Source organism: Thalassophryne amazonica, chromosome 12 (assembly GCF_902500255.1).
Source record: "Thalassophryne amazonica chromosome 12, fThaAma1.1, whole genome shotgun sequence".
In the NCBI taxonomy this organism is placed as follows: Eukaryota; Metazoa; Chordata; class Actinopteri; order Batrachoidiformes; family Batrachoididae; genus Thalassophryne; species Thalassophryne amazonica.
Window position 1 is genome coordinate 10,072,915 of NC_047114.1, and position 13,556 is coordinate 10,086,470.

General features: G+C 42.4%; 1 protein-coding gene across 1 annotated transcript; it reads left to right on the forward strand.

Annotated features, from left to right (window-relative positions):
* Positions 1 to 476: 476 nt before the first annotated feature.
* Positions 477 to 12,726, forward strand: cavin4a (caveolae associated protein 4a). Its single transcript, XM_034183819.1, has 2 exons — positions 477 to 1,043; positions 11,323 to 12,726. Exons 1-2 carry the CDS (start codon positions 636 to 638, stop codon positions 11,932 to 11,934), a joined length of 1,020 nt encoding a protein of 339 aa, XP_034039710.1. The 5' UTR covers positions 477 to 635; the 3' UTR covers positions 11,935 to 12,726.
* Positions 12,727 to 13,556: the final 830 nt, after the last annotated feature.

Consider the following 13,556-nt stretch of genomic DNA (forward strand, 5'->3'; position numbering starts at 1 on the left):
ACGCGAGAGCACAGAAATCACAGCACTGGTCTCAATTTTTTAGTCGTCTCCATAAAGATTAGATCAGCTGTTCGAGGGAAGTGAAGATGCGGCGCTGCCCCAAACATTCCAGCGGAGTGTCATCACACCAGACAACTGTAGCTGCTCGAGAGCCATCAGAACCACAGAACCAGTCCTGAGCTGCTGCTGCTGATGTATGTGTGTCACAGCTGCTAGTGTGCGAACAAAGTGGCTCTGCACCAAGCGGAAAACTATGAATCAGTTTGATGAACTGGACTCACCCCAAACGGGGACTTCCATTAACCCCTCTTTTGAGTCTTCCCAACATGTCCGAGTGTCGCCTTACAGAGGGCTTTTATTTTTAGCCGGATGGTCAGGGTGAACGTTACCGCGCCCCTCTGAGTATGTTGCCTTGCCAGCGTCCTAATGAGAGCTGAAAACAGGTTCTGCTTGGATCCTGAAGCCTTTTATAAAAGGGGTAGGTGGAGTTTCCGCTCTCTCCTGTCCTCAGACCTGGGTTTGTGTTACAGTGGTCGGGTGTTGCCACTTAACTTCCTCCAGGCTGGTGACCTCAACAGTTGTGGTCCAGTTCTACTAAGCCATAAACTTCAGGTCAGACCTTCATTCAGACAGCAATGGATCAACAAAAGCATCGCACAACTGGTGTCCAGGAGAAGCTGGAGATCATCGGGGTGGAGGATGAGGCCGGGAAACCCATCAGTGCTTTGACCATCCTGTCACTGCTGGAACGCGTGGCCGACATCATCGACAGCGTCCAGTCCAGCCAACAGCGTATGGAGGAGCGCCAAGTGGAGCTGGAGAACAATATCAAGACCATCCAGGGTGACGTTTTGAAGCTTGCCAAGGACCACCACAACACCAATGGTACGGTGGAGAAGCTGCTCCAGAAGACCCGCAAGGTCAGTGCCAACGTCAAGGAGGTCCGGACGCGCGTCGAGAAACAAAATGTACGAGTAAAGAAAGTGGAGACCACACAGGATGAACTTCTCACCCGCAACAAGTTCCGAGTTGTCATCTATCAGGTAAACAGGAAGTGTGCTTGGGGATAAAAATCATGATAAAGAGTTTGCAACTCTGGGTTTTTGACACTTTAAGGTTTGGTCTATTTTATCAAACCAGGGAAGTGAAAACAACCAACTAAAAATAAGATGGTGAAGAAAGAAAAACTCCACCGAGGCCCAAAGCATCCTGTGTCACAATGTTCAAATATATCTTGAAAAATGTTCTAGCTCCGCCCCTATCTGGGTCCAACACATGATTGTATTACTGTCCAGACCCGAAAGTTTTAGTATCTTTTGTGTAAATGGGTTGTGGTAATACGAGCCCGTCCATTTACCCATGAGATGAAAATCATCTGTAAAGGGGCCGAGCCAGGACATTTAAAGATGATTTGTTCTTTTTACAGTGTGGACTCTGGTGTTTTGTGGAATGTGTGCGTGTGCACTCTAATGAATTCCCATGTGCGTTTTGTCTGAAATGCTAGAAGCCTTTCCAAGAGCCGTTCATGAACATAAAGAAAGGTTCTGCATTACAGGTTTACAAAAAAGTAAAAATCATTCCCCACAAAATAATCTGTCCCTTTCAAATACATATTTCCTCTGAAATTCCCTCAATTTAATAATTGACACTTTTAAATTACTTATTTCTTTGCACTGAATTACATAATTATATTCTAATTATTCCAGCATTTCTCTCTTATGGCACCAAAGAAAACTAATTATTTCTGTCCAACACTCAAATAAAATGATTCATAGTGATTTTTAAAAAGAAAAAAGTTTAAAATTTTTAATGTGAGAAACTGAGTGAAACAAATCTATTTTAAAATAAAGTTTTAAAAGATATGAAGTGTGACAGAGATTTGGTTCATCTGAAGAGAAGTTCTTTATTTTCCTAATGTTATGTGGGCCGCTGAAGAGGAGGTACTGCTGGCCCACCACCATCAGAGGGCGCCCTGCTTGGAGTGCGGGCTCCAAGCACGAGAGGGCGCCAGACCCAGAAGAAGTGACAGCTGTCATTCATCCTCTGCACCAGCTGTCACTCGTTCATCATCATCATCATCACCATAAAGGCCGGACTGCAACTCCACCTCCTCGCCGAGAAATCGACTACCGAAGAGGTAATTTCTCTGCTGACTCAAACCGTTGAGTGATAACCTGAACTTCTTTTGCAGCCGTTATCCTGTGGTGTTCGTCATTATCTGTGGGATTGGCGTTTGGTGTGACAGCGACGGCTTCGCCTCACACCCCAAACCAGATAAGTGGATTAAACAGGAGCTGCACGAGTGTGTGACTGGAGGTGGAGGTGCTCCCTCCTAACTGTGTGCAGACTGTGGATTACTGAGTGTGCGGACTCACACTCATTCATCTTGTCTTTGCTTTCTGCCAGCAGTACCAGGGTCGACAGCCGAAGACAGAGGCCACCTGGGGACTCAGGGACTTGGCGGCTCCGGTGTTCTTCAGACCGTTGGTGGTGGAAGCCGTGTGGGACGCGGCTTCTCTCTTGTCGGGGGTCTTCTATCTTCGAGCCTGCCCACACGTCACCTGGTGTTAATTGACTTTGCAAATTTTGTGTATTTAGTTGTGTGTTGTCACAACATTAAATTGTTACCTTTTGGCTTATTCATTGTCCGTTCATTTGCGCCCCCTGTTGTGGGTCTGTGCTACGACACCTTCCCAACAGGATTTCTCGGCCATTTGTCATGGATTCCGAGGGGCGTCAACCCGAGCTTGAACGGCCAATGGAAGAGCCAGGAGCGCAGGCTGGAATAACGTTGCGCTCTGTGCCGCCTTCCTAAATGGACTGTCTCCGGTCCTGAAGGAGCACCTGCTGGCTAAGGAGGAACCGCGGGATTTTGACGGGCTTGTCGATTTGGTTATACGCTTAGACAACCATTTAAATGAGCATCGTCGGGAGCAGGCCGGGGGGCGTGACCGGGCACGAGCCGTCCCTCCCCCTTCCGGTTCCGAAAAGGTGACGTCGTCCCCACGCTTCACTGCCAGAGAGCTCCGTGTGGCTACAGCTCCCCCTGCTGAGGAGGCTATGGACACGAGCAGGGTCAAACCTCCCCGTCCGTGCTACGACACCTTCCCAACACCTAAAAAGTAAATAAGAATTTAGTCATAAATATTTCTAGCACTCACACTAAAGGTACAGAGGAAATATGTTGATTTTTAAAAATTTATATAATTTGATTATTCTTCAGTGTTACTGTATTTTTTTAAGATTATCACATAATTCAATGTGCTGTATTGAACGCTTTATTTTCCGCTTTTTATTTTATTTCCCACCTAAATTTTGTTTAATTTAAGGGGAAATTTTTTTTTTCTTTTTTCTTTTTTTTTTTTTTTTTTTGCAGTTTGACATTATCTTACAAAGTAAAAAATACTGGATGTAGCTAAGAACTGATATTTTAATGCTATAAGTTAATATATTAAATCATATTTGGATTCTTTACACCAACTTTTACTTTGTAAGAAATAGAGCATCCTCTGAAACAAGATTCAGACAATAACAGGAGAATGAATCAGGTTTCATAAAGAAGCTGTGATGACGTTTTCCCTGGATCACAGGCCTGACAGGTCTGATGGGCCTGATGGACCTGATGAGTCTGTCAGGTCTGATGGGTGTGATGTGTCTGAAACTTCTGAGGGACCTGATATGTCTGAAGCATATGATGTGTCTGATGGGTCTGATATGGCTGATGCATCTAGTGGGTCTGAAGAGCCTAACGGTTCAGACACACCTGATGTGTGTGATGGGTATGACATGTCTGAAGGTTCTGGTGGATGTGATGGGTCTGTGTCATGATAATTCGGATACAAATACTCACCTCTGCATTCAGTCTGGTAAATGGAGCTGCCGCCCCCGTTAGCATCCACATTTCAGAAGAGTAACCGGAGCGCTATGTGCTGTTCAGAGTGAGCAGCTGCCGCCTCACACTATTCTGGGATGGTTGGCCCCTGCCAGAGGGGCCACAGAACCACTGCCTGCTTCAGACGAGCCAACATGAAGAAAAATTACATCATGGTTCAGAGATTTGGAGGAAAATGCTTCAGTTTCCCTAAAGATCAGAAAAATAGTCATGCTTTGACAGCAAATGTTAGGAAAGATCAGTGGAATCATTAAAGAACTTTATATGGGCGTGGTCTAACAAGTTTAAATTTAGACTCGCAAATCACAGGAACTACCACAGGTCCTGGATGGCAACCATCCATGTAGACAACCTTTCCATTCCCACCACTCCAAACTATCCACGTGAAACATACTCAGGTGAAACGTGGGCATGTCCTTGACCAGGAAATACATAGGCGTGTCCTTGACCAGGTAATACGTAGGCATGTCCTTGACCAGCTAATACGTAGGCATGTCCTTGACCAGGAAATACATAGGCGTGTCCTTGACCAGGAAATACATAGGCGTGTCCTTGACCAGGTAATACATAGGCATGTCCTTGACCAGGTAATACGTAGGCATGTCCTTGACCAGCTAATACGTAGGCATTTCCTTGACCAGGAAATACATAGGCGTGTCCTTGACCAGGAAATACATAGGCGTGTCCTTGACCAGGTAATACGTAGGCGTGTCCTTGACCAGGTAATACGTAGGCGTGTCCTTGACCAGGTAATACGTAGGCATGTCCTTGACCAGGTAATACGTAGGCATGTCCTTGACCAGGTAATACATAGGCATGTCCTTGACCAGGTGAAACATGAGCATATAATTATCCTTTCCCAGCCGCTGAGGTCCTCAGCACTGAAGCACCTGCATGATGGATTTTGTCCAGAGAAACACACCAGAATGCCAAAATGACAACGGTGTCCAAAATGGAGGCGATTGTAATATTTGGTAATCATGTCACTACTTTATTAAATTGTTATCTCCCTAAATATAAACTGTTCCAAGATTGTTGTATTTGTAAATTTGGCGTAATTTGGGATTTTGTGTAATCTGCCATTATTTGCACATTTATGTTTTTACTCACTGTTACAACCGAGTGATATTTTAAATGGCATCAAAATTAAACCAAAACAACAAGAACATTCATAAATGGTTTAAATAAAACAAATCCAAACAAATCTAACACTCCTCAAACAATGTTTTGTACATTAAAATTCCACAAGATAGCTACTTCTGTTAGTCACATTACCAGTTTGTTACTTGGCTACGAAAATATTACGATTAAACATGAAAACACAAAACTGGAATTCATTTTTTGAAACAGGCTCCACTTTGCTTTGTTTCATTCATGTCATGTCAGGATTTGCCTGATGACGACCACTGCCCAAAACGTTGCTTGATTTAAATTACACTGGTGGTGCAAGTGTGCAAGAGCTTTTTTGTCTTCATGTTCAACAGCTTATGTGCCCTCTCTCACACACCTGTCGCTAAGGAATGTGCCAAGTGACTTCCTCCTTTATGTTTATTTAAAATTTTATTCCAGGGTTGTGGTGTATTTGGTATAAAACAGCAATTTCAATGTTTCAAACATTATATTGCATAAAGTGCTTAAAATAAACTGATGTAGTTTATGGTCAGTGTAAGAAAAATACAAAAACCTGCTGTCAGTGAACACATTATCTGACAAAGTATCTCACTTCTAACTGGCTAACTTGGAGAGTTAGCATAGAGCTGGTTTCTGCTTAGGTAATTTAAGACAATCTAAAAGTTAGTCCCTTCAGCTGGTGCCTTGCTTTGCACTCGGCGTCACCACAGCAAATCGTAAAGTCCTGTTATTCAAGACGTATGGTCCCTTAAAATGTGTTTTACAACACAACTCAAAATTACTGCAGATTGCTATCTGCCCTCTAAATGCTGTTGTTCTTCAAAGTTTTTTAAAATCCATTTTCTGAGATTGTGAAGAAATGTACCTGTATCACATTCTCATCAGAGCAGCGTTTCATGTTCAAACAGTTAGCATATAGCTAGCACATAACTAGCACTTAGCTAGCACGTGCTGTGTGTTTCTGAGTGTTTATTCATAACAGTGAGCATTAAAGGCCCTTTCACACATAGTGCAAATGTGGTTGAATTGCGCATGAAGTGTGCATGAAGCAGAAATCGTGTGCAAAACGTGTAAAATCGTAGCTGCTTCCAATGCCTCGTACAACTGTTGCTACAAGTATTTGCGCACACCAGCAGCTGAAAGACAAAGTGTGCGCTGTGTGAGCCCATTGAACCCTCTTGCAGCAGGTGTCGGCCAAATTCCAGGTGACACACATGAACATTTATCACCGCTCACAAGGCACTTAGAAAATGTGTGGCCATTCGCGCTATCATCACGAAAACAGTCAGTAGACAATCACTATCAAGCTGGATGTGAAATTTGTCTAAGTGCCCCAGACTGTGGAATTGCAAAAAGCCACACACATGTGGTGCACGTGTCTGACACAGGTGCACACATGTGGACCTTAAACTGGTGCCGTCCACCATTGGATCCGAAAGGAGAAGAAGAAGAAGTCCGCTCTACACAAACACAAAACAGACTAATTTTAACATAATTTTTTTTTGTATTTCTTTGTGGCTGACGGTATCGCCAAGACTCCATGGGAGAGAGGAGCTCTCACGCCGCAGCTGCATACAGACTGGGACGTTTCTTCACTGTTTAGACTGCTTTGGATCATCTCAGGACGATTATTTTTTCAGATGAATCCCCCTGAAACTAACAGGTAAGAATTTATATTTACTACGTGTATTTTATTCTTCCAATCAATGCATTAAAAATGCATGGACATATTTCTGTTGTTTAAGACGCAGGGTTGAAAGTGTAAAAAAAAAAGCGGCAGCTTGTAGCTTGTAAATGACAGTGTATCTGATACCGAGATAAACTGTGACTGTGTTTTACTGCTTTAGAAAGATGATGACAGTGTTTGGGGTTTTATTTTTTATTCATTCATTATTTGTGCGTTCTTGTGTGTTTGTGATCCTTGAGTTTACCCAGCAGCCCCTGCGGCGCTTAAAGTGAAACTGGTTTATCAGAAGCTGACAGTATAATTTGGTGTGTCCACATCGGAATCAATACTAAAAGTTATCGGTTATCAGTTATCTGTAATAAAGATACATTTTTTAGCAGTTTATCGGTTTAGCGTCATAAAAGATAACTTTTCAGTTATCTGATTAATTGTTATCAAAGCTAACTTTTTGGTTAGCTGTGCCCACCACTGGTCTATTGACATCAGCTGGTTTTGTTTTGACTCTAACTTGCTTCTAACAGCCAGCTGACAGCTCTCATTGCCTGGAACGATTTAAACACCAAGCTGAGCTGAAATGAACCATTGTACATTAAACTGACTTTATTGATGAGTATGACCCCTTTGAAAAGTGACCAAATTACATGTATTTGTATTGAGCTCGGCGATGTTTTTATTGGCCAAAAATTGCCACCAGAGGGCGCTTGGTATAAAGTCCGTGGCAACCCATATATAAAACATCTTTCACCTTTGCACAGGGCTGCAGCGGCTGGACACAGCGCACCTTGTCCATGTCTTTCTTGATTTCAGGCATTTTTCCGCACCAATTACATTAATCTTATCTTATCTTATCTTATCTTACAGGCCACCGATGGTAGCGCAGTGGTAAATTTTCCATCTGGTAATCAAAGCTTACAGGTTCAAATTCCGTGAACGACTTTTTTTTTTTAACTAGTGTTATTTAATGGTGGGGGTTCTGTATTGTGTCCCCTTTTATGTATTATTTATATCAACCCAGTGATATTCACTAATTATTCTCCACATCAGCGGCGTGATGTGGTGCAGCTGCTCGCACTGTGTTCCTTCTCAAAAGACAACGTCACGTGCATGAACTGTCGCACCGGGATCATGCACACCTGCTCGTCGGCTCGATGTTTGCGTGGTTCGATCATACGAGCTGTTCCGCCGGGAGTCGCCCTGAGTTGTACTTATTCGTACTATGTGTGAAGGGGCCCTAAAGGTCGACTTTCCAAGTGCACTGTCATTAGTCTGACATTTAGTCAAGAGGCAACAGGTGTATTGGAGGTGACGGTCAGCACCACTGCATGAATAATGAACGGACGCTCGGCAGTAATAAGAAGAAGATAAATGGCTGCTGCTTCAAAGTTAGGGTTGAATGGCTGGTGTTCAAAAATCTGGACATCAAAGGACAAAGTGTTGAGCTAATGGCCCTGTTTGTCATATTTCTGCCGTGTAGCAACAAGATGAAAAATGTCAGCTTCTTCCTTGATTTCAAAGAACAATCCAAAGGAAAAGTCTTCTCAGAGACAGACTATTAAAATATAAAGAATATTAAGAGTCGTACATCACAAATGTTATCAAAGCGCTGATCAATAGATGTTTTCTGCGGTAAAGAGCTTCAAGTGTTTGTTCCTTGAAAACCTTTAAATTTGGTTTTATATCATTTTAAATCTCTAGAAAATATTCACTCACATCATCCAAAAATCCAGAACCAATTATCTCCCGTGACGCCATTCATTCCTTCATTCATTCATTTTCTACACCCACTTTTCCAGTTAGGAATAACTGGGGAGCTGAAGCCTATCACAGCACATAATGGAAAAGAAGTGGGGTCTGCAAACTCCACTTTGTTGAAATTATTGTTGTAACCCAACCCAGTCTCACAGCAAGTCGTGACTCAGCAGCACGAAATATACATTATTCTATTGGTTTGTGATATTGTGACAAAAAGCTCCTCATTTTCGTCACGGCAGCACGAATTCATTGTAATTCATTCCGTGATGGCTGCACGAAATTAAAAGTGAAGCAGGGGGGTCGGAGTGGTCATGGTTTGGGTGGGGGGAAGAAGTAGGATTAGGTGATGGTTACGATTAGGGTTGGGGGTTAATAGTGAGTTTAAAAAAAAAAACCCGTCATGAAAATTTGACTCATTTCGTGACTGGAGGATGAAAAAAAAAACGTGAGACTGGGCTGTGTAACCATAACCAAAAATTTTGTGATATCTCAAAATACATTTTAAAATGTTTTAAAATCTTTAACTTTTTTGCGTTATGATATTACAAACAGTTTATGGGAAAAAAGTCTTAATTTTGACTCACTCTATGTAATATTCGTGCCTTATGACATCACAAAGCTGGTCCTTTGTCAGGTGGCTGCAGGAACAATGGTTCATAATAATAATGTTTTTTAAATTTTATGGTTAACAGCTGTTTTCCTCAAATTTCACCTTGACCTTTGACCTTACAGAAGTGCACATATTTTAAAATGTTATAATTATATTCTGGTTCTCATTCTGAGTGTAATTTTAGAGGTTACAGTGAAAGTAAAAGCAGGGGTGGTGGCCAAGTGGTTAATGCACTTGGTTTCAGTGCAGAAGGTTCCGGGTTCAAATCCCACCCCTGCCACATTTCTCCATGTAATGTGGAGTTGCGTCAGGAAGGGCATCCGGCGTAAAACCTGTGCCAATTCAACATGCAGATCCACCTTGGATTCGCTGTGGCGACCCCGAGTGCAAACAAGGGAGCAGCCGAAGGGACTTACACAGTGAAAGTAAAAGTCAAATATCAAGAACAAAACCAAAAGGGTCATAACAAAACTTAGTAGTGTTCAAAGTTCTGAAGGCCGAGAGCCTGAATTCCTGCCGGCTCCTCTTTCCGCCGGTGCCACAGAGGATATTAATAAATGCAGTGACCCGCGTCCTTTGTCGGAGTCGTTACTGTGTCATTCAGCACTGTGTGATGGCTCCGCCTTGATTAATGAGCATGATCCCTCCAGGTGACTTTAGCTTAATGACGATGAATTGGTTTTCACATCCAAAGTCACTTGCAGGTCGCAGTGGGTTCAAGAGGAAGAGTTCTGTTTGTGTCAGCAATTGGAAAAGCACATTTCTCTGCTCTCGACTCTTCGCCGAGGTCACTGAGAATGAACGCATGTCTGCTCACGAGTCACAAACCATCACTCTAAATGACTTTACTTGAAAACGCAGACTTGCTCCTTATCACACAAACTTGTGTGTGTGTGTGTGTGTGTGTGTGTGTGTGTGTGTGTGTGTGTGTGTGTGTGTGTGTGTGTGTGTGTGTGTGTGTGTGTGTGTGTGTGTGTGTGTGTGTGTGTGTTCCTGTGTGCTGTGATGGACCAGTCAGTGTCCCATCCAGAGAGGAGTCTCCTCTGGGGGTAAGCACATGCGCTAATGGACCTCACGGCCTTCTACTGTGTCATGGATGTTTTTTGGTTGTTTTTTTTTCTCTCTCTCTCTTGAAATGAGTGTCAGTTACTGTGTCTGTAAAAATATCTAAACATGATCTCCTGAAGATCTCGGAGGAATATCACGTTTACACGACCTGCATGACATCAGTAATCGGTTTATCCTTAATGGACAGAGGAGTCAGCTGAGACGAAGGATCGTTTCATTTCTGTGTCATTGATCCGTCTGTGACAAACGCGTGTGTCAAAAAAAACCACGTGCAAAAAACAACAGCACTGGTCGTTTCCTTAATAACTTGCCAGTCTGATTCTCAGCTCCTCAGACTGTAACAGCGTTAAGCACATCCTCAGAGACGAGAACCTGCTGCACCTCAGTGACACTTTGACATGAAATTATCTGGATCAGAACAAATATCATCAAACTATACTTTGAGCAATGTTCTCCAGCAAGTCCTTTAGTGCATCTTTGGTGTGTGGATGAAGGTCAGCCCAAGAAATACAGTTAAAAGCTTAGTTTTGGTTAAGGTCAAGGTCACTGGCGTCAAAGGTCAAAATTGAGATGTTTCACTGTAATGTGCACTAAATCTGGCACACATATTTCAGATGGTTCTGGAATGTCCAACCAAGGTCAGATTTACCAAATGTTAATCACTGAGGTCAAGCTCAAATGTTAAAGGTCATTCCTCCCTTATTCCTCCCAGGACCTTTGGCCCATTTTCATCAAATATGTTTTTGTGGATGAAAGATGGCCCCGACACTGCCTTAAAAAAAATGGACTGCATTTATATGAAGCTGTGACTTCATTCAAAAAGTGTGACTTCAAAAAGACTTCATTCTTGTAAAGGTCAAGGTCACTGGGGTCAATAAATTTGATTTTCACCCCATTTTGGACCAATCCTATACATTTGTAGGTAGATTTCAGAATGGCCCTGGCAAGGCAAGTCAAAGATGAATGATTCAGGTGAAGGTCAAAGATCATATTTCTACCGCCAATGAATTGTGTTCTTCACCAGAAAATTCTGCCCTAATAAAGATGTTCATATCTTTACTTTTCTTACAGTAGCTATCAGACCCCTCAGGACCTTCACGTCCACCATTATTATTGCCCAGTAATAAAATAATCTGGTCAACAATATTAAAAGCGTTGTGCAATGTTTTTGTGTTGCTGTAGGGGGAGACAGAGGTCCCATCAGTCGCCGTCACCAAATCTCCCAAAGGTCCCGGCCTGGAAGGCCTGGAGATCGAGCCTGACTTGTACGATGATCCTGCTGACCTCTCCTCCGATGAAGAGTACCTGAGCGTGGAGGAGACTGAGTCATCACGAGCTGCTCGCCTTAAGAAGTCTGTAGTAAAGAGTACCGAGACCCTGAAGGCCGCCTTCACCAAGGAGAACATGAACAAAACCAAGGACAACCTGGGTACCAAGTTCCACAACATTGGTGAGAAGGTGATGCCACCTGAGAGAAGGGAGAAGATGCACCAAGCTGGTGAGCGACTTAAACAATCTGGTGAGCGGCTGAAGGAAAACATTGCCAAGAAAGCACCAAGCAAAGAGACCTTCCGCATCAAGCTGAAAAAGGAGAGAGCTGTCGCCGAGGGCAAGGAAGGGGGCGAAGCCAGCGGCGAAGGTGGTGGTGATGGGGCTGTGACACCAACCAAAGACAGGAAGAGCCCAGGCGTCACCTACACCGAGGTTGTCACGGAAGCCAAGAGGGAGAGCCCCCTGGAGAAGGCCGGTGCCGTGCAGATAGAAGTCGGAGATGATGATTATAACCGGAAGTAGATCGACCATGAAGAAGCTTCACACAGCACCTGACCTGAAGAGGGGCGGGGCATCAAAGAAGGATCTTCACGTAATGTTGCAGAGAGCAAGTCCTCGACATGATGACATCAGCGAAGGACATTTTTATTTGATGAACGTATCCAAATGGAAGACGTTCCTGAGTAGGATTCTGATCTCCATGTTGAGATGAAGATTATGAACCCGTCAAACCTGTTTTGGTTTTGATTAACATCAATTTAATCTATCAAATATTTTCAGCTTTTAAAGGGTTATTTTTATTTTAAATCTTCCAGCTAAGAGGTCATTCTGATGATACTTTGTTTTTCATCAAATAACCACATTTGTCGTTTAGTTCAGATCAAGAGTTAAGGTGTAAAGATGTGATGGTGGAAGTTTGGGATTTTATTGAAGATGGCAACAGCTGCTGAATGTTGAAGTTTGAGTATCGATGTTTAATTTGTGTGTGAAATTGGCATGTGAAGATCTCAGCTGGTCTCTGAGAACCCTAGTGACTAGTTAAAACCATTCATTCAGTGAATGGGATTCAAAGTCAGACTAGTTTTTGTTTGTTAGTCAAATCCAGCACAGATTAGTTGAGCATTAGTGGTGTTTGAACACAGCTTCACTGTTTGCTTGGAGATCACCTGCCCTGCATGTTTTCCACCCACTGCTAATTAAGCCAGGTGTACTCAGCCAATCAGGAGTCAGGAAACACTAGACCTGAAAAAGCAGCAGCAGGTAATATGCAGGGTAGGTGACCCCTGAGTAAGACTGACTGTTAAATAAACTCCAGGGCCCATATGCACAACACAGCCTAAGGCAAAAAGTAGCTCTTAGTTACGTTTTTCTAAGAAAAATCTTAGAATTCCTCAAATTTATTTCTTGGAATTTTCCCTTGGTATGAAAGTTATCCGCAAAGCATCTTAGGCCTTAAGAGAGCTCCTAAGGTGCCAAACTCGTAAGAGTAGTGAGGAGGACTTTTAAAGAGCCTGAGTGTCTTAAACAGAGAAGATGGCAGAAATGACAGAGAGAAGCAGAGATATTCTCCGTATGCAGGATGACAGTAAGTCAGTAACACACTACCAGCTTGATCTACATAATTACTTTATGTTAATTTACTGTCTTAATGTATTTATAAATTGTTTGGGTTCTTCTTATCATATTCACACATTAATATCATCATTTTATTATTATTATTATTATCAGTATTATTGATATTTTATTTTATCATTATTTCTATTTTGTCATTTGATTCTAAATGGACAACAACAGAAATAAGTGTTTTCACTTTCTTGTGTCATGCATGTAATTTTAACATATTTACAATTATATTATGTACTTACATTGAACTTATTAATAAACTCACACACCCACACACACTTTTAATATGTAGGTAATTGGCATGTGAATGAGATATCTTCAAACATCTTCAAACTGTTTAACAGTTCATTTTCTGGTGAACTACATGGAATAATGAAAGTCAACCGAGATCTTTTGTCTTTTTGGCACTCTGCCACTAAGAGTCACTCTTATTTTTCAGATAAAACAACACAGGGACGGCATCAAACACAATACACTTTTCACTTATGGTGACAACATCAAATCAAATCAAATCAATTTTA

Bases quoted from the DNA above. Each gene is read 5' to 3' on its own strand.
- cavin4a (XM_034183819.1), top strand. From the start codon at position 636: ATGGATCAACAAAAGCATCGCACAACTGGTGTCCAGGAGAAGCTGGAG. The intron at 1,044-11,322 runs GTAAACAGGAAG...GTGTTGCTGTAG, and splicing joins TCCGAGTTGTCATCTATCAG to GGGGAGACAGAGGTCCCATC.